Source organism: Anopheles funestus, chromosome 3RL (genome assembly GCF_943734845.2).
Source record: "Anopheles funestus chromosome 3RL, idAnoFuneDA-416_04, whole genome shotgun sequence".
In the NCBI taxonomy this organism is placed as follows: domain Eukaryota; kingdom Metazoa; phylum Arthropoda; class Insecta; order Diptera; family Culicidae; genus Anopheles; species Anopheles funestus.
This window is the reverse complement of record NC_064599.1, coordinates 10,167,690-10,191,781: the sequence shown is the minus strand read 5'-3', so window position 1 is coordinate 10,191,781 and position 24,092 is coordinate 10,167,690. Positions and strand designations below refer to the sequence as shown.

Genomic DNA, 24,092 nt, shown 5'->3' with positions numbered 1-24,092 from the left:
AAAAAGAAAACACAAAGACAAATTCAATCGACCGCCGGCCCAACATGTCGTCCGTGTGACATAAACGAGCAAATGGACAGGAAGCCGTGATCTCGGGGAAAGAATTGTACCACCAAAAGAGAGGGAAAGTGGATTGTTTTCGGTGCTTTTCGGATTTTTATTTTCATTCCGTTCGGTGCACGCCATGTTACGGTGGGCTTTTGTGACACACATTTTGGCTTGGTGGATGTGTTTTTTCTCCTTTTCTTCTCCGCCGCACGACAAGTAAAAGTAACGGGGCAGAAGAGAAAAAAAATCGATTATGTATGAAACAGTCCAACGAAGAGTAATAACTGCTTCCTTTGGCTATTATGGCCCACTTTTTTTGTTGTTGAACCAATTCTGTACCAAACCAGCGTTCGAAAAGCGAAGCCACGGAAAGGAAGTACAAGCGAATAATGTATGGCGCGAGTTACATAAGCGTGGCCTTTTGCATGATTCACTTTTTAGTCATATCAACGGATGTACCGTAGAAGGGGTGTCGATTGTTTGGTTATGTTTGATGTAAATGATTTTCTACTCGGGAAGTGGCCTATTTTTTGTTTTGGGAAACGATGGAAATAATTGAAATAATTTGGTTAAAACCGGAAAGCTGTAGCTGATCAACTTTACTATTTACTGATATAGTATTTTACGCCCTCTGGTGGATTTTTTCCTACATACTACTAACACTAGAGCGCATACTAAAGTATTCAAGTAAGTTAGATATAATTGTTCTTTGAACATGTCTTCGCAATTGCCCGTTATCTCTGTCGGTTCCTTGACAAGGTACAATGACCTTTGCAAAAAAAATGTGTCGCAAAATAATTAAACCGACCCTTAGAGGGCCTGGGAATTCAACTGACTGGGAGTCAGATTTCGAATTGGAGTGACTTTTATTTCCTCCCTTGCCCTAGACGCTGAGCGATATGCTGCATGCGTTTGACAATATGATGATACATTTTTTATTTTGTTTTTTTTTCACCGTTTTACTGTAATCGGAACCAAGGTTGAAATGTACAAGTGTTTGCCACGTGAACTATGAAGATAGGATAAAAAATTTCGAAATACCAAAAATTGCAATCAAATTCTTACAACACATAAATAAAGGGATTGTAGAAAAGAATTTAACAACATTTTGTATAATAATATAATATCCCATTTAAAATAAATAAGGAGCAATATTATTACACTCAAGAGATTCATAAATTCATTTGCGTTAATTTGCAACATTTTACGCATTGTTTTTATCGACTTTGCTACAAACCCATTGTACGGCAACCCGTATCTGCCCGATCGGATTGCGGAAACTTGAAGAAACATTGCAATGCGCAGCAAAACTTCAGCGTCCCAAGCTCCACCGTGCTTTCTTTTAACGGTTGCAATTGATGTTGTCGACCGTTGCAGCGTCAGCACGGCCACTGCACTTGACCGTCAAAAATGAACGTAACAATCCCTTTTCTCCACACATCGTTCACACCCTGGATTGATCCCGATGAGGTGCACAAAAACATGAAAATTCTTATTGAAACGAACATGAGTTTGTACATGCTCGGGAAATAAATTCAATTACTAATTGCATTCGGGTTAGGGTCAAATGGTTCACCCGCTAAAATGCACATTCTTCACAATACATTCGCCTGCCGCATGGAAAGCATGAAGTCCCCATTGGGTAGGTTCACATTTCACTCGATTCCCAACACCAAAACGGGTCGTGCTTCCGTTTCGAGGTTTTATTGTGGGTTACCATTTGTGTTACCGTTTTTGCCAGCGTCTGAAGGAAAATGCTTCGACGGCGGTTTCTTTTTGAGGGGGATTTCAGAGCTATTCCAAATGCACAGTTTGTTTGCGTTGGCTGTGTCGTCAAGAGCGAGAAACAAGAGATGGAGGTGATTGCTTAACGGTTTTAACAGGTTTTAACTTATTTTTTGGCAAATTTTCATATCATTTTTACTACGCAATTATGAATTTAAAGTTCGTACTTAAATTCATATTTAGTGATTATTGCTCAGCGGTTGTACAGCTTTGCGTTATCACATACTCAATTCAATTAAAATCAAAACAATTATAAAATACGAAAATTTAAAAAAGAACAGTAAAAATCAAGGAAATTCAATGCTGTGCTGATGCTTGCACAATAACGGAAAAAAAATTCAAACAGTCTTTGTAACACCGCTAGTCTTCAACAGATGGCGCTAGTGTGGTTATTTTGCGCGCCACATACACGAGAAATGTTTTCCTCGTGCTATTTTTATGTAAGGACACAGATTATTCTGATCGCGCAATATTTATCAGGATACATTAAAATGATACCTACTTTAGTGTGAAATTATCATGATGTAAGCATAACGTGTAGATACCAGTGAGATTAAAGCATGGATTGAAACTTGTACTGCGTTGCACAGCTTGATTTTGAATATTGAATCATGGTATCTACCTGTTTGCCATATAGTAAAGAATGCACATATTTCTTTCCTTCGGCTCTAACTACATTAAAGCCATGCCTTACCTTTTATGACGATATCAGGAGGTTTGTTTGACCTTCCGCCATGACTGCTACTGCTACCGTTGCTACTGCTGCTGTTATGGTGATTATTGCCATTGTTGCTGCTGCTGGATGGTACACCGAGTGCATCCAGATTGGTAACGCCATTCTGTGTCGTGTGTGCATGATGGAGATGTTGCTGTTGCTGTTGATGGTGGTTCTGCAGCAGCTTTTCAGCGAGCAATGAATTATTAAAGCGATTCTGCTGCAGCAATCCATGTGCTTGAGCGAGTAGTAGCTGCTCCTGGACCTGTTGCGTAGTGAGGGTACCAGACCCTACGAGCTGATCATTACCGCCTGAGCAGAGCCTTTGCAAGCCACCGTCGAGTTCGTTTGGCTCACTGACGGACAGGGCGCTTAACTGGGCGGCTGCCGCTGCCGACGTTAGGAACTGACTACAATTCTGTAGGAAGATCTGTCCGTTTGCTTCCTCATCCAGCTGTAGATCGTTATTATTTTCCTCCTAAAATGAACAAAGCAACGTTACTATCCCGATTCTAGTTGCACACTAGCAACCGATACTACTTACGACTTTTATCTCGGTGGCAGGAAAATCCTGGAAAAACTGTTCCAACTCGAACGTGTTTTCCGTCAACTGTCGCAGCAGCTCGTCCGAATCATTGTCCAGCTGATCCTCCAACGTGTTCAACTCGCTCGCCAGCTCGGCCGTTTGGCTTGCTGTAGCTTGGTTGCTCTCCTGCAACGAAAAGGAAAGAAAAAACCTCATTGATGTTGCTGTTTGCCAACCAATCTGTTAACCAAGAAAGCTAAGACGTACCGTTTGCAGGCATGCTTGCAGATCCACCATCCGTCCATCGTTGTCCGGGGACCACAGCAACTCATCGTCGATAAATGGCATCGCCACGATGGCAGAGCCACCCCGTAAACTCGCCAACGCCAGCGTTTATATTTCTTCTTTAATTTCTACCTAGTACGATACAATAGCGGTACATTTGCAACGAATGCAATAAATTCTCTAAAAATAAACTTCAACGATTTGAAGATACAACTATTAATTGACTTTTTCACCACACACTACTAATTTCACCACACATTTAGCCAAGACACAATCACACACACGCTCACCTTCGTGAGCTTCAATAAAATTTCGCCTAGATGGCGCTACACCGCTACTCTAACTTCACCACAACCGCTATTCACCACTGCACCGTTTCAAATATTGCTTTACACACCACTCTCACAATAACGGTCGTTTCTATTGCTTCGCAAAATATCAACTTTCTACACACGCTGATCACACGAGCTTCGTTTCGCTGAATTATTATCATTTATCACAGATTTCGTTGCATTTGCAGGTTAGGTGAACGGTGTGAAACTTTTTTCACCGTCTCTTAGAAGTCCCAATTCTCTTAACTTATATTGCAGATTGTGCTTTGCAAGCTTGAAGACATGTGGTATTGCTTCGTTGCAAGGGTTTCGACGATGTTTGCCAACGACTGCTGTCTCTGTTGTTCGAGGTGGCGAGCTTGAGTAGCAGATGTTGGATTTGCTTGATAAGTAGTTGGCAAGAATTGGCTCTTTTCGAAACTTCAGTATCATTTTCTGGGCTCGTTCAGCAGGCGGCGAATCCAGGGGAGGGTCAGTATACGATCATCACAGTGGTTTGCTTCTCCAGTCCAACATTCTGAAATGATACAAAAAAAGATGATATAACTATCATTTTTTCATAACAAATTAATCTCTTTCGCTATGAGCAATAAGCATTACAATATGAACGAATTTGTCTCAGTCTGTTGTTCCCACGAATTATGTTGGTATGTTGGTCATATTATGAGGGTAAAATTGTGTTATACGATACCATCTTCAACAGGTGACATTGAAAGGGGCACAAGACAACTATTCGAGTGCCGAAAGTGTTACATAGGAGCGTCCCGTTGAAATTCAATCCTTTCGTCTGGACAAGGTATTACTGGGTGACGCAAATTACGTAAAACATAAGCCAGTTAGGACCATCTCATTAACAAAAATCGAAGGAATTGGTTGTATGAAGTGGCAAGAAATATACATAATTAATAACACAGGATAAGAAATTTGAAATACGAACTTACAATTTAATTAGTAGCATATAAAGAAATCTATTCATGAATTTAATTTAACACATGTAGCAACGTTTCATTCAAACATATCTGTACGAAAATAATTTCGAATCTGTTTGATACTCAATTTCGAATCCATGTTCGAAACATCGAAACCATTTCAAATTTCAAACAATCTTTTCATCATCATTTGCTCGTAAAAAAAATCATACCAATCCAAATGCAAATGATTGCATCGATACTCTACATTATTCGTTATTAATAAAAGCATGATTCAATAAGAATGATAACTCAAGTCAAATTGCACCAGATGCAACAGTTGCAACAGAAATAGTGTGACGTTCGAAAATGTTGCGCACCCCTGAAGTAAACAACTGTCTGACAGTTGCCATTCTCGCCACAAAAACCATTTCCAACTCCGGGTTGTTTAGTTTTCTCCACTAAAGTCTTTAATAAATCGTAAAAATCATGAGTGATAGTGATTCCGAAAGTACAGCTTCCGATTCGGACAGTTCCTCAGAGCTGGACGTCGGTAGTAAGCGCTTTAATCCACTAAAGGCGCTATATTCCGCCAAACTAAAAGTGCCTGTTGCAACCGCCCGGCTACACGATAACGTAAGCGTACTGGAATCCAAACAAAACACATTGGGAGGTTTTGCGGAACCGTTCGATGAGGGTCGTCTTAAGCAAATTCGAGCTGCTAAAAGTTCGACTAAAGTAAACCTTCAATCTACAAATATATTACCGCAAAGGAGATTCCTTCCAGAGCAAGGTAAGAAAAGCTTGTGTTGGATGATGGAATGCAATCGAACTGTGATTGATATTTTAATCGTTATTCTCCATTACTTAGGTCCAATAAAGTACACGAAACCGTGGCGACACACCAAAAACATCTTTGTCCGGCTCGAAAAATTTTGCGAAGGACCGATGGCTTTGATGTTAACGTGGATGAAGGAACGCAAACGCGTTCGTGTGTATATACGCAAACAGAAAGGCATCCGGGGGCATGTTACGGGTGTGATTGAACTATTCGACAAACACTGGAATATGGCCATGAGCGATGTGTGCGAAACGTGGACTAGACGAAAATATCGTTACAGCGAGAACAACCAGCATCCGGCTAGTATGGTAGCCCCAACGGACTGTAGCGATCGTTTGCGACAGCTCGGAATCGTTCTACCCGAAACAAAGGTTCGCTCGGAAGGTAAAAAGAATGTGATAATAACCCGTAAGCTACCTCAGCTGTTAATACAGGGCATACAGGTAGTGCTGGTTACACCCGAATCGTGTGATCCTCAACCGTGTTCTTCGAAGGAAATTAAATAAACTGCCATTTAATTTGTTGTATATCGTACGAACGTAATTTTAGCCCATAGCTTTCAATTCAAGCCTAAGGCTAAGCTACATCTACATATATCACAGTTAAATTGAAATTTGATCCTAAACCGGACGTGTACAGAGGAGACGAAATGTGTTTGTCCAATTTCGACAATTATATCAACAAAACTGATAAGCATGATGAATCAATTTTTTTCTTCTTGACGGTTTTTTTCTTAATCCTAATAATTAGCACATGGAAAATTAAAACCCCATTTCTTCGTAAGCGGGGATTTTTTTCCACCCGCCTTACAATTTCCCTGTCATTGACTTCTAACCGAAAGTTCGCCACAGGGCAACCGGAAAGTCTATTGCCCTCGCCTTTTACGTCAAAAGCATGGCATTATCCGACAACCGGTGGCCTTTTTCCACCTTCCCAAAACCGATCGCACAACATTTTCCGCACACATACACACACACCTTCTAGCGCCATTCAATTGCAGCGAACAGTACGTAGGAACGTGTACGCGTTTGGATAGTGCAAAACACCGATAAAACCATGATAGGAGATGGCGCAGGAGAGAAAGTTGAAATCATTTCACTTTTCAATACAGCCACACACTTGTGGTGGATAAAAAAAAACAACTGGCCAGCAGCGTTTCCTTCTCGTATACGTCATTCGCCGATGGAAGGGGGGCATAAAAGGCAAAGAAAGAGCAGAGCTTGATAGAAGTTGCGCATATGTTGCATATTCTGTGCCTTTCCGACTACCGGTTTGCGCTTGCGTACACAGAGCTGCAAAGATGCCTTGCGGTATGCGATTACATCTCCCGCGGAGATCGGTGGCCCCCGGTGGTCTGTGCAGCGATGGTACGCTGATAACAACCAGCAAATACTGTCTTGGCTTCCGTGCGGCCTTTCTTAGCATCATTTACGAACACAATCAGTCACAATTCAGCTAAACCTTTTTTTTAATTTCTCTTCAGTTCGGGTTATGATGAATAGGAGATTTTCTCCACTGCACACTGTCCTGCGGTGGAAAGGTCACAAGATAGACCGTGATGGATGCTGCTTGAATATCAAAACGCTACGCAATGAATGCAACGATTGACAGACTTGAGTACTATTATTACGGCGTCATCAATATTCGCAAAGCTTTACACTACTACTGGACGGTTTCCAACTCTGAATGGTAATGGTGCACAAAAGCGTTCATAGCGTTCATTGGCCTCCTGCGTTATGTTGCAGCATAAAGGGCAAGTTCCGAACCGTGTAATGCGATTGCTTGTTTAGCAATGTACCGTTAGCCAACCCGTCCCCGTCTTCGTCCCCGTCCCGATTGAGTATGAAGGAAAAGCATGGAGAGAAAAAGCATAGTTTTAACACAACCACACCACATGATTGCATCGTACACGGTGACGAACGAAAGGGAACTGGAACTGCAATGCAGCGAAGCAGGTGCAAACGTGCGATGCATCGTTGCGTGTGGTGCGCATCATTTGCGCGCCAATCGTGTTACTAAATGGGCCCGGGGATCCATCGGCCGGTTGGGGGGACATGAAGGAAATGCATCCCACACGAAACACCCTCCACCCCTTTCCCCACCCGATACCGTGGTGGCGCATCACAAGAAAAGGTCATTTTTCTTTCGCTTTCGCTCGTTTTGTTTTTTTGTTTTGATCGTGATCTTCTGCTGGTAGCTGCTTGCTTTCTCAATGAACACGACCAAAAGTGCAACAAACTGTCCGCATTCAGCGTCATCGGAAGTCGGAAGTGTGTGCGTGTGTCTGTAACTATTCGCCGGGAGTGAAAACATAACATACGCGCGTGAAGCAAATGATAAAAGCATGCAGAAAAACACGAAACGCAACACACAGAATTGCTTCGCAAAGATAAGCGACGAAACACAGATTCGCATCTTCGGTACGGCAACCCAGGGAGAGGGATAGACATTAGAAAGGCCTATCCAAATCGCCGCTTGATTGTCGACAATTTCTTCCACACCGAGCCCCTCTGCTTGGTCCCCCGGCGCCCTCTAAAAGACCCACTATGACGGGGGAAAGTGCAGCCAAAAGGGCAATGGACTTGCTGTACCGATCGGTGTGTGCCGCGGTTGCATCAGTGGAACGAAACGGGGAAATAATGCAATTTTTTAAATGATTCCAGCTGACAGTAGAAGGACGCATTGATCGCCATTTTCCGCGCTGCACTTTTACCATGATTTTATTTCATAATTATCAATAGACTTCAATCAAGCGGGAAACCCTTCTACAACATTGTACTGCTGCAACGATTAAGCGCATTAAAACGATTGTTTTTTTTTCTTCTTGGTCGCACATGAGCACACAATTACTTTCACTACTTGTCGGTTGACATTGTACATTGCCAATAAAAAAATAAAAAACCACCAGGCCGCTCCTACGATCCTGCCAAAGCGTCACCGTTGGAGAGATAAATTGAAATAAATTAAATAATTACAAATAGAGCCGGGAAGGCGCGCACCGTTCATCGTTTCATCGCTCCCCAATACTCGGTATTGCCCGTCCAACTGGTGGCTGGCTAGCTGGCTGGTTGATGTAATGTGCTACAAAATGATTAACATTCTTGCCACATTCGTTGCGCTCCTTTCGATTTCGAGATCGCAGCATATCGATATACTCTGCTCGTCTCATAGCCGCTGGGCTGTAATGTGCGGTATATTGGTAAGGCACATGCCGCCAACACTTCAGCACTTGATGACGGCTGAGACACCGAAATCGATACCTCCGGAAGCGAACCGGGTTGATCCGCCGTTAGATTTTCCCGACCTCCGACGAAGACTCTTACCCCCCGGGGGTGCGACAATGTTATACAGCATGGTGAGTTAATTACAGTTTTTTTTTTCTTTCTTAAAACGATCGATTAGTATTCTAATCGACCCAACGACCCTCGATATCTTGCTTACGGATCGAGTCGTGCGATATCGGAGGGTGATTTATGTCACAGAGTTCGGTGAGAGATATGTCTCCGGGCTGCACCCTCATGTGTTAGGCCTCGCCTAGAGAGAATGCTCTCCTGCGAGTGCACAAATCCACAAGGTGTGCATTTTCCAACCAACCCCGCCGGGTACTGACTGTTTAGTGTTGTGTTATTTATGCAAATGTTCTACGATGTTACTGCCATGTGCCTGACTAGCAGGCTGACCCCGGTGCCTTATGACAGGTCGTTTGTCAACTGTGAGAATCTGAAGCATGCTCTGGTGCAGAGTTCTCGTCCATAAATCGTTCCAATCGTCTCTGATGGTCAGAATCACTGTGGCGCAATGTGGTGAGGGTAGCGTCGAAACTGTCGAATTCTTACTACTTCAATACTCTCGCACAACTACACCGAGTGGAAGTGGAAGCAAACGCATTGGTGATCACCGGGCAAGACCTTCGACTCGATGCTCTGCTCGATCTGCGCCCGTGTTCTGCCACTAATGAACCGCCATGACATTGAGCATGCCCGTAGAGCATGTGTAGCGTGGTCCAGATGAGTGAGGTTGAAGTTGTGTGAAGCTTGCTGGGGGATTCGGCGCGGAGTGTTTGAAACCTGTTAGGTGCTAGTTTGGCCGGGTGGTGTTTGATCGATCAAATGTTTTCCGCATTCGTGTTGAGAATGGTTGTTTTTTTGTTGTTAACTCTTCCATCAAAGACTGTTTTGATGGCGTGATGGCTACAATATCTCAATAGCTTTATGTGCTTCTGGAGTTTGTGCGAGTTCTAATGTCCAAGGATAACGTGGAAATAGTATGATATTGCTGGAGGTAGATTTTGAGACGCCATAGACACAGATCGCAACACTAGATAGTTTACAATGTTCGATAGATATCTATCCAAGCTTCTAAATTCCACACCTCAACTATTCGACGAATTCTTGGAACTTTTTTCCCACAACTAATAATAGATCGAAGGTGATGTGATATCTTAAAGTATCTCTTTTAGTGTTCTGCATTTTGGAGATATAAAGACCCAATAAAAAAACGGATCAGTTTGAATCTCGTCGCCAATCCTTGTTGACGACTCCTTTCAATGGAGGAGGACGTGCTGCATTTGCAAAGAACACACAGACGGGTTGCCATCGATCGACACGACTCGTTTGGCCGCCAAACCGAATGGCGGTGAGCAACTAAAATTTCAAGATCAAACCATCCCTCTCGCCACTGCTCCTTCTCCCGCCTCCACCCGCTTCCTTACACCCAGCCCATGTTCCCATCAACACACCATCGACGGCGAAACTTTCGTAAGGTCAACCACTACAGCACGCGATGCTCGAAAGGAAGGGGAAGCTTAAGCAGCCCAAGCTTTTGCAAAGCGCACTGAAACTTAGCGTCCCCACCGCCAAGACGCGATCGCAACCCACCCTACGACCCATTACATCCTCCAGCTGCAGAGGGGTTTTGTGTGCAAAGTGAAGCTGTTCACGCGAGACGTAGTAGACGACGCTACACACCGTGCGTCTTGCGTCTTAAACCCCTACTCCCTACCGCTAGCGTATCTCATCACGGTTCTCACTCACGGTCAGCATCAAGGGGGAACCTTGATCGTGACGAATAACATGTTTCCTTTCCTCTGTATCGTTTCCTTCCTCCTCCCCCCTCCCTCCCCGCACATAGTTCACGTTCGTTCGATCCAAGTTCTATCAAACATCTTCTCGTGCGAGTCGTCGATGACGTCACCGGTCATTTGGCGTTCAACAGCGACTAGAGTTCGGGGGGTTTTTGTTGTATTCGTTCCGTAGATCGTTCGGTTGTGTGTTGTTTTTTTTTTGGCAACAAGACAAAACACACCGCCATCACTTCCGATATTGCGATCGCGTTACGCGTTACTACGTCCGTCCATGCATGTGGTGGTTTGGCTTGCGTTGGGTGGCGCGACACTGGAGACAGATATGCGCGGCCTTGCAACAGCCGTAAGCAGCTCGATTCGTCGGTGTGGTCGTCGTCGTCGTCGTCGTCGTAGGTTTTGATCGTGAATTTACAACCCCTCAGGGCGGAAGGTCACCGCGAATTGGTGGTCGGCTGAAGGCTAACGATTGACGAACGTTTCTGGTTTTTGGGTGTATTATTCGGTGGTTTAATTGCACGCAACTAGGAAGCTCTACAACTTCGGCCAAAATGGATTTTGGATGTCACAAACTTGTTTTTATTACGTTACATGTTTTCTACTTCAAAATCAACAGCAACTTCTTCATACAAAATCTTAAAGATTTTCGTTTTGAGTCTCACTTTTACCACTTCGGACTGAAGAGATTAAAATAATTACTTTACTCCCGGTATCTAAGAAAAGCACCAACAAAAAAAACGCCATTCAAAGCCGCCCCGTTACAAATGGATCAAATCACAGCGAGGAGATCTGACGACCATTTTGCGTATCGACGGAGCGTTGTAATAACACCGGTACCGGCTACACTTTGTGGCACGGTAATGATCGATAATTGATTCGACAGCAAGCATTAATCGAGCAATTGACCCTCGATCGTTTGGCGGTAATAAATCGAACAGACGATTTCCCCCGCCATGTTCGCCCTGTGGGCCTGCCTGTATAATCATTCCATTTTACAAATCGGGTTCGTTTGTAATTTTTGCAACTTTCCTGTACCAACCAGGTGGCTTTGGTCGTGTAGTTATATGGTGTAAATTGACGTCGAAGTGATTACTGTGTTGATTCAGGCAATATGGTACGAAATTAGCGTTACGGAAATGTATGATATGTGTAAGTTGCTTGACAATGGAATGCTTACCTTCATCCTTGGATATGTATCAGAATATTGGAGAAATCGGAAAATAGAATGTAATTGCTTTCTAGCGTACTTGAGACGGAACTGCGCTCATAGCGTAATCGATACGCTGCAGAATGTTCTGTCATACGCCGTCAGGTCGTGGGTTCAAATCTCGACTAACAATTTTCAATACTTTCTCAGCGGCGTTGGGCCTCTCTGGTTGACTACACAAGAATATCATTCATATGATCACTTTGAACGAAAACAACCACTGAATAAATTAGTTACATGTGAGATTCCGTATAATGGGCTTGCTATTAATTCCTTGAAGTTGTTATTAACAGCAAATAACTTATATTCACGTTGCGTGCATCGGTACAATAGATGTCGGGAGATTCTAATAAAAGCTTAAGATCCTATGGGCAAATGTATATTTCACGCGTAAAGAGTAATAAAATATCACTTTTATGCCCCACTTAACGATTATCGATCGTCAACATTGGATGGGAAATGTCGGGATTTTACGCCGCATTCGATTTTACCCCCGGAACATGTGAGGTCAACCTAATCGATTGTCTCCTACACATCTGCTTAGGTTCTAAAACTGGTCAATCGAACGTTTGCATTGTTGGAACTAATTTAAAAAAGGGTCGTAAATGTCCAAACGAAATGACTATACAATAAACGACAATAAAATTTAAATGATTACAAGTGTAAGTGGTGACATTTATATGTCGCAAATCCTTGAAGGAAATCAACTTTCTTACTAGTTAGCTCACCACCAAAGAATGTGTACTGTGAATGTCTTCTAATCCAAAATAGTTACATTTGCCCACTAGTAGTTCGAGATCCGTAGCTAGGCGTACTCCAATCTAATTCTCGACATTACGACAACGCAATGAGTAACTGCATCTCTGCACAAAACCGCCCTTTCCTTTCCTACAAACGGGACGGATTCGTCATCAGCTTGGTCGTTTTCTAGTTCTATTCTAAGTGCGTTACGCCATTCCAATTCCGCACGTATGCAAGAGCTTATTGCGTGCACATTCGGTTAACAGCATCGCCACACCACGCACCGCCATGTTTTGCCAATTTCACCCATTTTACCATCTTGTCCTTGCCAAGATGACTGTCTCGCAAGCAAACGAACGACGATGACCGACCAAAGACGAACGACCAGGAAACCGACCAAACGGCACAAACCTCAGCCTCGAAAGTGTTGATCAGAATGTCCCTGACGGGTTGATTGCTATTGTCGGCCATCTTGAACACCAAGTGGAGGACATGATCGAAACGGGTAGTGCGGTGATGTGATGTTGAAGTTGCGCAGAGTGTTTGGTGAATAGTTTTAGTTGTTTTTTCGCCGTTGCTGTTGTACTCAGGCTCAGGCGGACTTTGTCGTGCTGTTTCGCTTCTATTAGCATAATTAGCTCTAATCGTGTGCATGATGATAGCGCGCCTTTGTTATATCGGCGATGACGGAATGACTTTTACGGAGGTACCCTGGAATGGTGATACGATCACTTTTTACCTGGTAAGAATTTGATTTCATTTGCCCATTTGGTGAAAGGGGAAAGTTGTCTATTGTGAGAACTTCTGAGCGTAAACAACATTCACATTCTCAATGTGTCAAAGTCAAGGGAGGAGTTGTCTACAATCGTATCCTTTCTAAAAACTTTCGAATCATTTCTAGTAACCTAGTGAACGGTGTCTATCGATACTTCCCCAAGAGCCTAGCAAAGTCACTTCAAGCCTCAACTCAACAAAGCATCTCCAATGTCGCCAGCTTGGCTTCACATTGTTATCAACGCATTCCTATTTCATCGCGTGATGCAACGCTTTACTGACCATGGCTAGAACCAAGTTTCAAGTACCTCAACAAGTGGTACTGCATTAGCTTCCGGTTCCGCACGGTTCCGTACGGTCCGACGGCTGTTGGGGCTCAAGGAAATGAGATGGGCTTTTCATGAACTTTCAAAGTCGGCCACACTTCCGAATCACTTCACACGCACCGCTTGTCAACCATTCATTTATGGGGCCCCGGGTGGTTTTTTTTCTCCTCTCTATCATCCACCTTCTGTGCCGGGTGATGTGTTTACTGGTGGGCCAATGTTTTTTCGTACGCGCCTCAGTTCGGTTCTAAAAATATCTCCCGAAAGGATTCATCAAAGCATTTACAGATGCGCATGCATAAACCGGTTCACCGGTTCTCGGCGTTCCGAGCAGCGGTAACGACTGATTCGAAGCGGCCGGCTTCCTTGCCTTGAATTAAATTCACTTCCTCCCGCCACACATCGATCTCGATCACTCGGTCGCGATCACCTGAAAGCGGTGAACTACTGCTGTTTGGGGATGGCAGCAGGGTAGAGGGTGGTGGGAGGTTTGGGGGGATTAATTTGCCCTTGACAATGTATCTAGCCCTGATCGAATCAATGCTGAGTATGCGATCATACCTTTGCATCAATCACATCAATACGGTAAACATCATCAACTGTGATCATAAGCAAAAGAAGTTGGAAACAAATACCCAAAATCACCTCGCAATGCATTAAGAACCGAGATCGTGTTATTGCGGACCTTTTTCGGAAAGATTGGTCGCGAAGAACGTCGCACTATTTTGATGGTGCGTGTAGTGTCAGTTTGATTCGCTTAAAATGGCGTCGAACATTTCGAGAATTCTAGGCTGCTCGGGACGGAGCACTACCAAAAAAAACCAAGTGGAAAAAAACATCCCCCCTCCCCGTACAATCCCATCAGTCATGCCAACACGAATGCCAATTGCTTTGGTGTTTGCTACTACTGCTGCTGCTGCTGCTGTTTGCTGCACTCGACGTCTCGAAATGGTGATGGCAAAATCCAGGAAGTAAATAGACACAAAACCCCCCTCCAAGTGTGGTAGAAACGCTAAGCTAATGAACATACGTGTTTCCCTCTGCATGTGTGTGTGTGTGTGTCCATGTAATTCTGTGCACGAGCATTGAAGTAAACAATCATTTTTCCAAGGATACTCTAATCGTCACCAATACCACGCTACACCACATTGGTTTAGACCGAATGGTCGATGTACGCATACTCTTTGACTCTCTGTCTTGGACAGGGTTGGTTTGTGAGGAGAATTAAAATGACTGCCTACCCAACAACCCCCAATGTGAATCTAAGAAAGAGTAGGAGAGAGAGAGAGAGAGATAGAGAGAGAGAGAGAAATAAGTGCGTTTAGAAAACACTACCCACCAATACAGTACTTCTGCGAGCAGAAACCGCGAACCAGAAGGAGACGCACTATCTAAACCCTTACGCGATTATTTACAGCGTCAAATGCAACTACGGTACGTAGTGTTGTTGGCGACGTGAAGTTGTAGAAAGTATCCATACAGGAAGTGGTGCATGGTGATGATTAGTAAGTGAATGACTTACGATCAGTAGATCTGTCTCAATGACAGTGTTGTCTGTGGAGGTTGATGCAATAGTCGATGGAATAGGTTCTCAACTTAGTAGTAGCGTTGGAAATTCAACATGACTGTGAATTCTTCTGTAGATTGTGTCCACCAGAAAAGAGGACTTCGTTTACTAAAAACTGGTTAACTATTATTCCATCAATTAAAATCCAACATATCACCACACCGCTACTCAACACACCCAGCTTAAAAGACAAGCCATTCACCAAACCCCTAGTGACTGATGGTGCGGCCTGATGGAACCCAAACGCAGCGCAAATGACACTTTATGATTTATGACAGACAGGCGATTAAAAAGTACTACACGACAACACCCTCTCTCTCCAGCCCCCGTTGCCTATTCCCTCGCGCTTCGAATCCTTCCAATTGTAGCCGTTAAAGATAGTCCACCGTGGCACGATCGTTTACCAGTGCACGCGCTAGCGGCGGGGTTGAGAAAGTGCATCCTCAAGGACCAGATCCCATCCTTCACACCGTGTCGCCGACGTGTGCTTACAATCGCTTTGTGAATGTTCATCCCCACCCAGCCGCGGATATCATGGGTGTTTGTTTCCAATTACTGTTTCCATTATGGCACATTTATTACATTCCGGTGCAGAATGGTGGAGAGCAAATGGGGTTTCACTTAACAGATTGATTAAAGCTGGAAGTTCAAGAACAAGGGCGTCTCGCTTATTGATTATTGATCATTGCAATTATGGTATTGCAGTGGAGTATTTTCATTAACGAGATACTAAAAAACGTTAAAGCGTACTATAATTTATACTTCTGTCAATTTGACACTCACAGCTGTCAACCAGCAGAAATGAGTGATGACAGTTAGTGAAACGTCAAAATGAATTGAGACTTGAATTCGACATTTTTCATTACTAACTCATGAACGATCATGCCACTAATTGCTAAAAGCTTTTCAAAATTTAATTCCTCAAGGAATCGCCCGTTTTTCGTACAAACAGTGATCCTTCATGTGCCGAAAATAAACACCCTTCATCCGATGACGAAGGCGATGGAATCTCGCGTTCGCGAACTGCAAAAAATGTTCGCGTTCACGTTTGCTACTAATTCCCGGTTCTCCCGCGGGTGCACAACATGTCGGCATTTATAAACCCGGGACTAAGTAAACAAGCGGAACGGTGCGTGACGTGCGCGGACAGGAATGGTAAAACCGGATCGATCTGATCTATTTCTAGCAGAAGAAAGGGGAAAGTGTGCACGCTCGAAACGTGAGCTCGTGATCTGTCACACAGGAGGGATGCTGGCGAGAGAAACCATGGGGGGAAAGGAATGCATTATTCCCGGTTGTTGGCATAGGTCTCGTTGTGGCAATAGCGATACGAGAGAGAGCGAGAGAGAGCGCGTTCTACACAAGCGGGAAACCCAAACATGAAACCCGGACCTACCCCAACGGGAGCGATGTGAAGATGACGGCGATGTCCCACACTGATTCCCGATTATTCTCTCGCTAAGCAAAGGAAAGAAAAACGGGACGGAGAGCAAAAAAAGACACCAAACGAGAGGGAATAAAATACACATTGGCAACACTGGTTTACTGTTTGATCGTGCCACAAGCGGCGGCATATCGTGATATGCAAATTAATGTTTACGAAGCACTGCCCAGCGCTTGTCGTCCGTTTGCCGAGAGTGTTGGGAGAATTGGATTCTCGACGTGAGATGCAGACGAGATTAAGCTTCCACTCTCTAGTGACGCATCTCGACTTTTGCCTTTCGCACTCAACATCCGTCCGACTCGGCGGCAGTGTTGCCTTCGCCGTTGAACTTGGTCGCGCGCGTAAACATGTTTACATTGAAACGTGTGAATTTTCCTCTCGCGCGAAGTTGACCGTTTTCGTGTGGGGATATTGGGGATCTCTCTCTCTCGTGGTTCATTCATTGGAGTGTTCATTCGACGGTCACTCACGGGTTGGTTTCGGTCTGACTATTTTTTTTGTTTATTTCCTTTGCAAGTCCAACTCGTGCTTTTGCTTGGTTCGGGTCACGTTTTGCTCAGGTGTAGTGCTCAGACTAACTCGGTATGCTTTTTCCCTCGGTTTTCCTGTAGTAATCCGATTTATCAACCAACCTGTACGGTACTGAAAACGCAACCGCATGGGAACAGTTTACCTTGAGCAGAGAAACATGTGCAATAGCAGCACATGGTGAATAAGTGAGGCACTCGTCAGAGTATCAACCACCTCTGCCATGTGATGGAGCATACCATTTTCCCATCCATTTTACAGGAACCTTTGAACCAAAACATACGAAGTCATTATTTTCCAACCCTGGCTGGCAGGGTTAAGGTAAACGAAACATTTTGGAGCACCCCGCAGTCAGTGTATCGAACAGTTCCCAAAGGGGCTTCCCTACCAGTCATTTAACATGTGGGGATTTTAAGAAATTGTCACGATGTCGTAGAAATGAGACTCCCTTCACAAGTGGTCGCTTTCACGCATTTATTTTCCAGGCTTTTCCAGGTGAGGAACGCGAAACGTGCACACGAGATAGAGGGGTCGGAAAATATGATCATCACGTGCTGGTGCAATGGGTCGCTATTTTTGGGGGGCAAGCTTGTCTACCTTGCTTGCCAACCTGTCCGCGATTTCTTCCGCCGGTCAAGCTACTGCTAGGACTGGCACGTAAAGACATTCAACACCGTTTTTACGCCACTTTGTTTACTTCCCGCGAAAGAGTTAATTACCCGATGTGGTTCGCTTGTGGGCTTAAAGTGGGCTTCAAGTGGGCACGGAGTAGGAAAGCAAAAAAAAAACCAACAGCGACATTCGTGTACGCATATTATTGTGCGCCCATCCACGCATTTCACCCTGACGCTTGACTCGCGCGCCTAAGGGTTGAGGGAAAATTCCTACCGAAGCTATTGATAAATAGCTCGCCATGTTTTGCCAGTTGCCAGTGAAACAAATAACGTTAAATGACAAAACCACGGTTGGGACAGTTGCCTTTTTTTCTGTAGACAAAAGCTCCCATTTCACCCATCCACACACTATCAGACCGAACTCTGTATCGTGAAACCTCACAAGTCACGTACGGGATGGCCATTCTTGTTGCTTTTCCTTTCGCACCGCCTTTACACCCCGGGCGGGGTTCGTGTCCTGCTTTCAAGCAGTTCCTAAAGGTGGAATGAATCGGCCGTACCAGTGTACGTCCGGTGCGATTAGCATAAGTCTTTGTTAATTTTGTTTTTATTTTGCGGTACAATTTTTATTTTCTTATTTTCCTATCATTTTTTCTCCCTTTCTTCTTGTTTATCCCAACCCAGACGAATGTTTTGCAGCTTTAGTTGCACACACACAGCTGATAATTAGCTGATTCCCAAATAAGAGGAAAAGCGCGTACTGTGTTGCGTTTTGTGCGATAAAAACTGTTATCACATGAACTGCGTTTCGTGCGTTCAAGGAGAGTTGATTTGATTGGAATTGGATTATCTAGCAAGCGGTAACAAAAGAATGCTATTTTAAGACCAATTAAGAAAATCCTTTCTGTCGTTAGATTTTAGATTTTTTTTTCTGTCGTTAGATAGGTTTTTGATGGAAAGAGAAACAAAAATACTTTACTTATCTTTTAGTGGAAAAAACGCTGCTAACGAGCTGCTTTATAGCAGCTTATAATTATTTTGGCAATATTATTCAATTACCTCTTACTCGACAAAGGCAAGAAAAACTTAAAATGAATTTTTTCCCCATTCTCCAGATATTGTTGACGTCACCTCAGCATCTTTTCCTTGGTTTTTTTGGACAAGATACAGCGCAAACACATTGTTTTGCCACCTCTGCTTTGTTCCTTTTCTTATGATCCGTTATCACCCTTTAACCGGTATGTCCATTGTTTGCTGATAGTTGTTGCATAATTTTTGTTGATTTTTCTCAGGTTCAAGTTCAACGAACGACATGACATGATGTGATTCGGTAATCGATACAGTTCGATCATTAATTATGTATGATGCTCAATTACTGCATCGTTAACCGTTAACAAGAGTAAAAAATATTTATTGTTTTGCGCGGCAGATTGCACGAAAATATCAAGGAAGGAAAGGAAAACACAAAAACCAGAACTCGTGGGAACAAAAATCTTATTGATTTTTTACAAAAAAATATTTTAAGTTTTTTTAAATTCAATGCTGCAATAAAATATTCACATCAGCAACTATGTAGAAATTTTCCCCCTTTTTTTTGTTAGCAAAACTGACATTAGCCTTCCTTCGTTGTAGCGATATAAAAGTCAAACATGCTGATGCCTCGATTAGATAAGCCTCCGCAAGAATGTATTGTCTGAGGTCAGTGGAAGTCACGAATTAAGCACGCTACGGTCAACGACGGCCCACGTCGCCGGTCAGCCTTAAAATGGATGAAGCGTGAAGAAAAATGATCCATAACCGAGGAAATCGGTCGCTGGAAGCTTACTTTTCTCCAGCACAAAACTGGATGCAACAGAGAAACGACTCGTTCAATGCATCATTCCTATTACGCCTGGTGTCCCTTTGTTTTTACCTCACCGCTTGCCCACCGGCCGTCGCCAAAGTGGGGCCGCACGATGGGTTAACTGTACGCTTGCATAATTTCACTCCTTCTGCGTTACCACCAGACCCACCGCCGCAAGTGTGTGCACAAGGCGAAGAAGGTGAGAGAAAGAAAGATGAGAAAAAAAAACCGAAAGGAATTTAAGTGCAACATGAAGCAAAGAAACACGATGCACTTGAAGACCGAAAGTGAAACGGGCGGGAAATTTATGTTGAATGCGTTGGAAAAGAAAAGAGAGCGAGAAGGAAACAAAAAGGGCAAACAAGGAAAGGGAAGTTCGGGGAAGCGGGTGATAACCGGTTCTTCGTAATGGTGAAGAACGAATGTGTACGAAAAAAATGGAAATCGATGGTACTGTAATTTTCCCACAGGCAAACGAACATGTTTTTCATTTACAGCAGAATGAAACGAAAAAATGTTGTTGCAAATGTTTGCACTCGGAAAGAATTTTTCGTGTTTATAAAACAAGTGATGACAAAAATAAAATGATGAGAATTTCTCTTTTAAACCAATACTATTAATCTATCGCTTACCATGACCATTGAAACTTCAAGTTTTTTGTTGTTGTTTCCCTCCCATTATAGTCCTGTTACGTGTACCACAACTAACCTGCAAAAAAGAAAGAAAAGAAAAAAAAATGTATCAAACATTAAATACCATGCGTCTCCATCACGAAATCTAATGTAGCCAATTTAGAATCGAACAGAAAAATTGAAAACAAACTCAGATGAATGGGAAAATGTTACCAAAACGATAAACAATAAATAAACAATCCATCACTGCCAATGCACGATCGCAAACGAATGAGATAATGTAAATATTGGCCCCCAAAATGGACGCCGAGGGGTGGTTTTTTTAAATGTTTTATGGTGATCCGTTCACAGGACCATAGAAACATTTGTTCACGCGTTCATCATTTGGGCCAAATTCACCAATGATACGATGTCACACGTCATGCCAATAACCTTCACCTTTGTGTTTACAACGGAGAGAGAGAGAGAGAGAGAGAGAGAGAGAGAGAATCCGTAAGAGGAAAAGTTTGTTTGAAAGTTGGAAAATACTGTCGTGAAGCATCGCAATAATTTATCACGCGTTTAGTGTGCGTTGTGTTAAAGTCAAACTCAATAGTGTATTATGGAAATTGCTTCTTGAAAACATCCAATATCTCGCGAAATGATTCGAGTTTGGAACGGAACTGCAAACAACCCTTATTCCGCTTTTTTTCCCTGGCTCCCACCCTTAACTGACGAAGCAAGCGGAACACGTGCTTTTAAAAGTCAACGGCTGAACTTGATCGGGGCAGCGAAGTCAATGGCTTCGGATGAAGATTGAGGATAATAGTTCATGGTTCAGCTTGACGCCACAAATTGACATCGAGAGGGCGAAAATAGCAAAGCGAAAGCAACATAAAACATTCCACCACGCACCACGACCGTTGTTCGGGTTATTCGTCTCAATTTCGATTGTCACAGAGCGATCGCTTGGTGTGAGTGTTTGTTTGGAGAAAAACAGCATCCTTTCGAATGGCAGCAGAGTACGGGAATGCGACACAAATATGAGAAAAAGAAATGACCACCACAGCTACGATAATGATGAAGTGAAGAGTGCGCTGAAAAGTTGCATCCATGCACTTCTTCGCGCGAGAGTTCCAACATCATTTGCTCGATTGCATAACTCGTTTTGTGGGAAGTATTTTTTTCTGCTGTTGTTTTTGTTTCGTTCGGGAGTCGTGTTTGATGCATTCTTCTTTCGTATTTCTTTTTATTAAGCGTAAGCGATTTTATATTATTAATTAAAATATGATAATGATGATCAAAGGTTCTGTAAAATAGATTTCTTTAACTATAATAATAACTGATGAGTGATTTCTATATTTATACTGTCCTTGATAAGAAGATCATTCATCATACTCACACAGCGGAAGATCATTTTTAATATTCAACGAAAATGTGTGTAAGCTGGTTAACAGATTCATATTCCCTGCTTGCAGTAATAAAATTCGCAAAACCATGTCTTTTCGTTTGACCTAGCTTCAAGCTCCAAATCTAGGCCATTTCTTCGACAAAACCCCATAATGTCTAGTAACATGCGGTCGTTTCCCTGTACACTTTAGGCTAAATCGCACAAACGCATATGTGGGCGACTGACTGTTGACAGATTTATGTGCGTCGGTTTTTTCACAATCGGAAGAGCAACTTGACAACGGAAAAGTGAGATTAGAATTTCGTATTAGCTCTCGATTGTGAAGTGATGAGAAAAAGTTTTGCCTCAAGAAAAATAAATTTCGAACTTTTTTTTTTATTTCATACAATCAATAACAAAAGGCACAATAGTTCAGGAAACAATCGAACGTGACAAGCGTTGCCAATGGTATAAAAATAGATAATTAATTTATGCTAGCAATTAAATCGCCCGCAAACCAAGGAACACGTGAGCAATAACCTCACGAGAGAATGGTAGCATAACACACACGAACCAAACAACCCCTAGTGTGGTGTATCAATGCTACGGCCACGGTCATGGCGCCAACCGACTAACTATCGTGTTGCGATCTTTACCAAGTCCCAAGCCAAGCCCTTCGAGCGCAACACCGTGACTAGCATTCCTCGCCCGGCGTTTGGTGATATTTTTCCCGTTCCATTCGTACACACACACACACACATGCACACAACCGAGAGGGCAAAACACACTCACACACCAAGTCATCTTACACCCACGACCCCACATTGGCAACATAAAAAGGTACAGATCGGTTTTGCACACGTGAGAGCAACGGTGCTGGATTTGAGTGAGTTTAAGCGAAGTTTAAGGGCTGTGAGCTAAATCTCTTCCACCGCGAGACGAGTTTGTCTCGCTTTGGTAAGTTGGCTTTCTTCTTATCCACCCACACAGCAAAAACCCACCGCCTTTCCCTTTTTACATTCAAAACCGCCCTCCCCCGCCCCGTCAGTGAATGCACTTTAATCTTTTCCAGCCTCTTCTTTCATCTCTCAGAGCTCAGCATGCAAAAAACCGCTAACCGGGTATGTGTTTCCGTTTTCGCCAGCGTTTGTTTTCCGATCTTCTGGAGGGTCACATTTTTCTCTCCATGTGTCGATTGAGTTAAAACACACTAACAAAAACCATTGCGCTTTCATCCACTCTTTCTCTACTCCTTGGTTGTTTTTTTTGCGCATCTTTACCACAACCGTTGTGTGTTGTGCCGATCTGTGTGCAGCAAGACAGCAAGACTGCATCGCAATGCAAACGGTCCGATCGATCGGGGCAAAAAACGGGCAAACAACTGGTGGAGCAAAATATTTGTGCATTATCTCAAAGGCAACGACCTCCGCCGACCTAGCACAATGCGAAAAGGAAAAGTGCAACGGCCAATGGGTGCATGCAGGAAGAAGCAAACGAGAACGCTAAAGTGCATTGCCGGATGATCGGGGTGGAAAATGCACCCCACGTGTGTGTGTGTGAAAGGGAGACCGAGTGCCTAACACCGAAACGTTAGGAATATGGGAAAGAAATGGTGGGCATAAAACGAAATCACTTTAACGAAAGGAATGAAAACATTGCACCATTGGAAGGGAAGCAAAAAAGGGAGGCTTGCCGTGTGATTGGGGTAGGCAGAACGATAAAGTGAATGCTGCTTTAAAACGTTGAAAAAAGTAACATCGACTGCCAGCTACAGCCGAGCGATCGTTTTCCGATCACGGTTGCGCTAGCTTTTCCTCTTTCATTTGGAATGCTACGAGGTGGGTTGGTTTTGGATTAAACCGGCTGACACCCGTTTGCCTAGGTCGTGGGTGTGCAGCATAATACCATTTAAAAGCACGATCATCCGTGTGAGTGTACGGCTGGCGTTGCCTTGTAAATCAATGCGGGAGGAAACGCTTGAAATTGACTTCAATCTCACTTCTATTAAAGGTCAATAAAACCAGAGCATTACACGCTTGGGGGGAGCATTGCAAAAAGGAACTGAAATGTATTTTTCATTTATGTTGGAAGTTTTATGTCAGATATTAGAATAGATGAGCACTTAGAACATATTGTATTCTTCATAAATTGAGGGTAATATCATACAGAAATTGATTTATGACAAGAATGACGTTTATTTTTTCTAGGACTATTGCATCTCTTCATTGAGTTTGAAGCCATCGCCAAATAGTCATAACCTGGATGAGAATTGCTGTGATTAAATGAGCTCGTTTGAAAGTTTTTTATTATCCTTTCCAAAGCCAGTAAAGGACTCAGTAACATAGTCATATCAAATATTTTTTTTAACTCCGTAAATACTTCAGACACACTATTAAATTTAGTGATTGGTTCTCGGAATCGCACCCACAGCTCCGAACCACTTCCGAGTACTCCGGCTCCGATTCCGGCTAGGTTAAAACCACGATTCCGCCTGGAGCCGTCCGGAGCCGTCCGGAGTCGCCTAGTC

At 43.4% G+C, this 24,092-nt stretch overlaps 2 protein-coding genes across 2 annotated transcripts in view; one reads left to right on the top strand and one right to left on the bottom strand.

Annotated features, from left to right (window-relative positions):
- The window catches only part of LOC125771280 (ecdysone-induced protein 74EF), a 218,097-nt gene that overhangs the window by 165,770 nt on the left and 28,235 nt on the right, over positions 1 to 24,092 (bottom strand). The window contains exons 2-4 of the mRNA XM_049441748.1: positions 3,342 to 4,208; positions 3,093 to 3,260; positions 2,528 to 3,026 (exon numbers count right to left, since the gene is read on the bottom strand). Coding sequence (XP_049297705.1) covers positions 2,528 to 3,026; positions 3,093 to 3,260; positions 3,342 to 3,422 — 748 coding nt within the window. The 5' untranslated portion in view covers positions 3,423 to 4,208. The remainder of the gene's footprint in view (positions 1 to 2,527; positions 3,027 to 3,092; positions 3,261 to 3,341; positions 4,209 to 24,092) is intronic.
- Positions 4,906 to 5,967, top strand: LOC125771338 (U7 snRNA-associated Sm-like protein LSm11). The gene is made up of 2 exons (XM_049441877.1): positions 4,906 to 5,392; positions 5,471 to 5,967. The coding sequence occupies exons 1-2, from the start codon at positions 5,089 to 5,091 to the stop codon at positions 5,944 to 5,946; spliced, it is 780 nt and encodes a 259-aa protein (XP_049297834.1). The 5' UTR covers positions 4,906 to 5,088; the 3' UTR covers positions 5,947 to 5,967.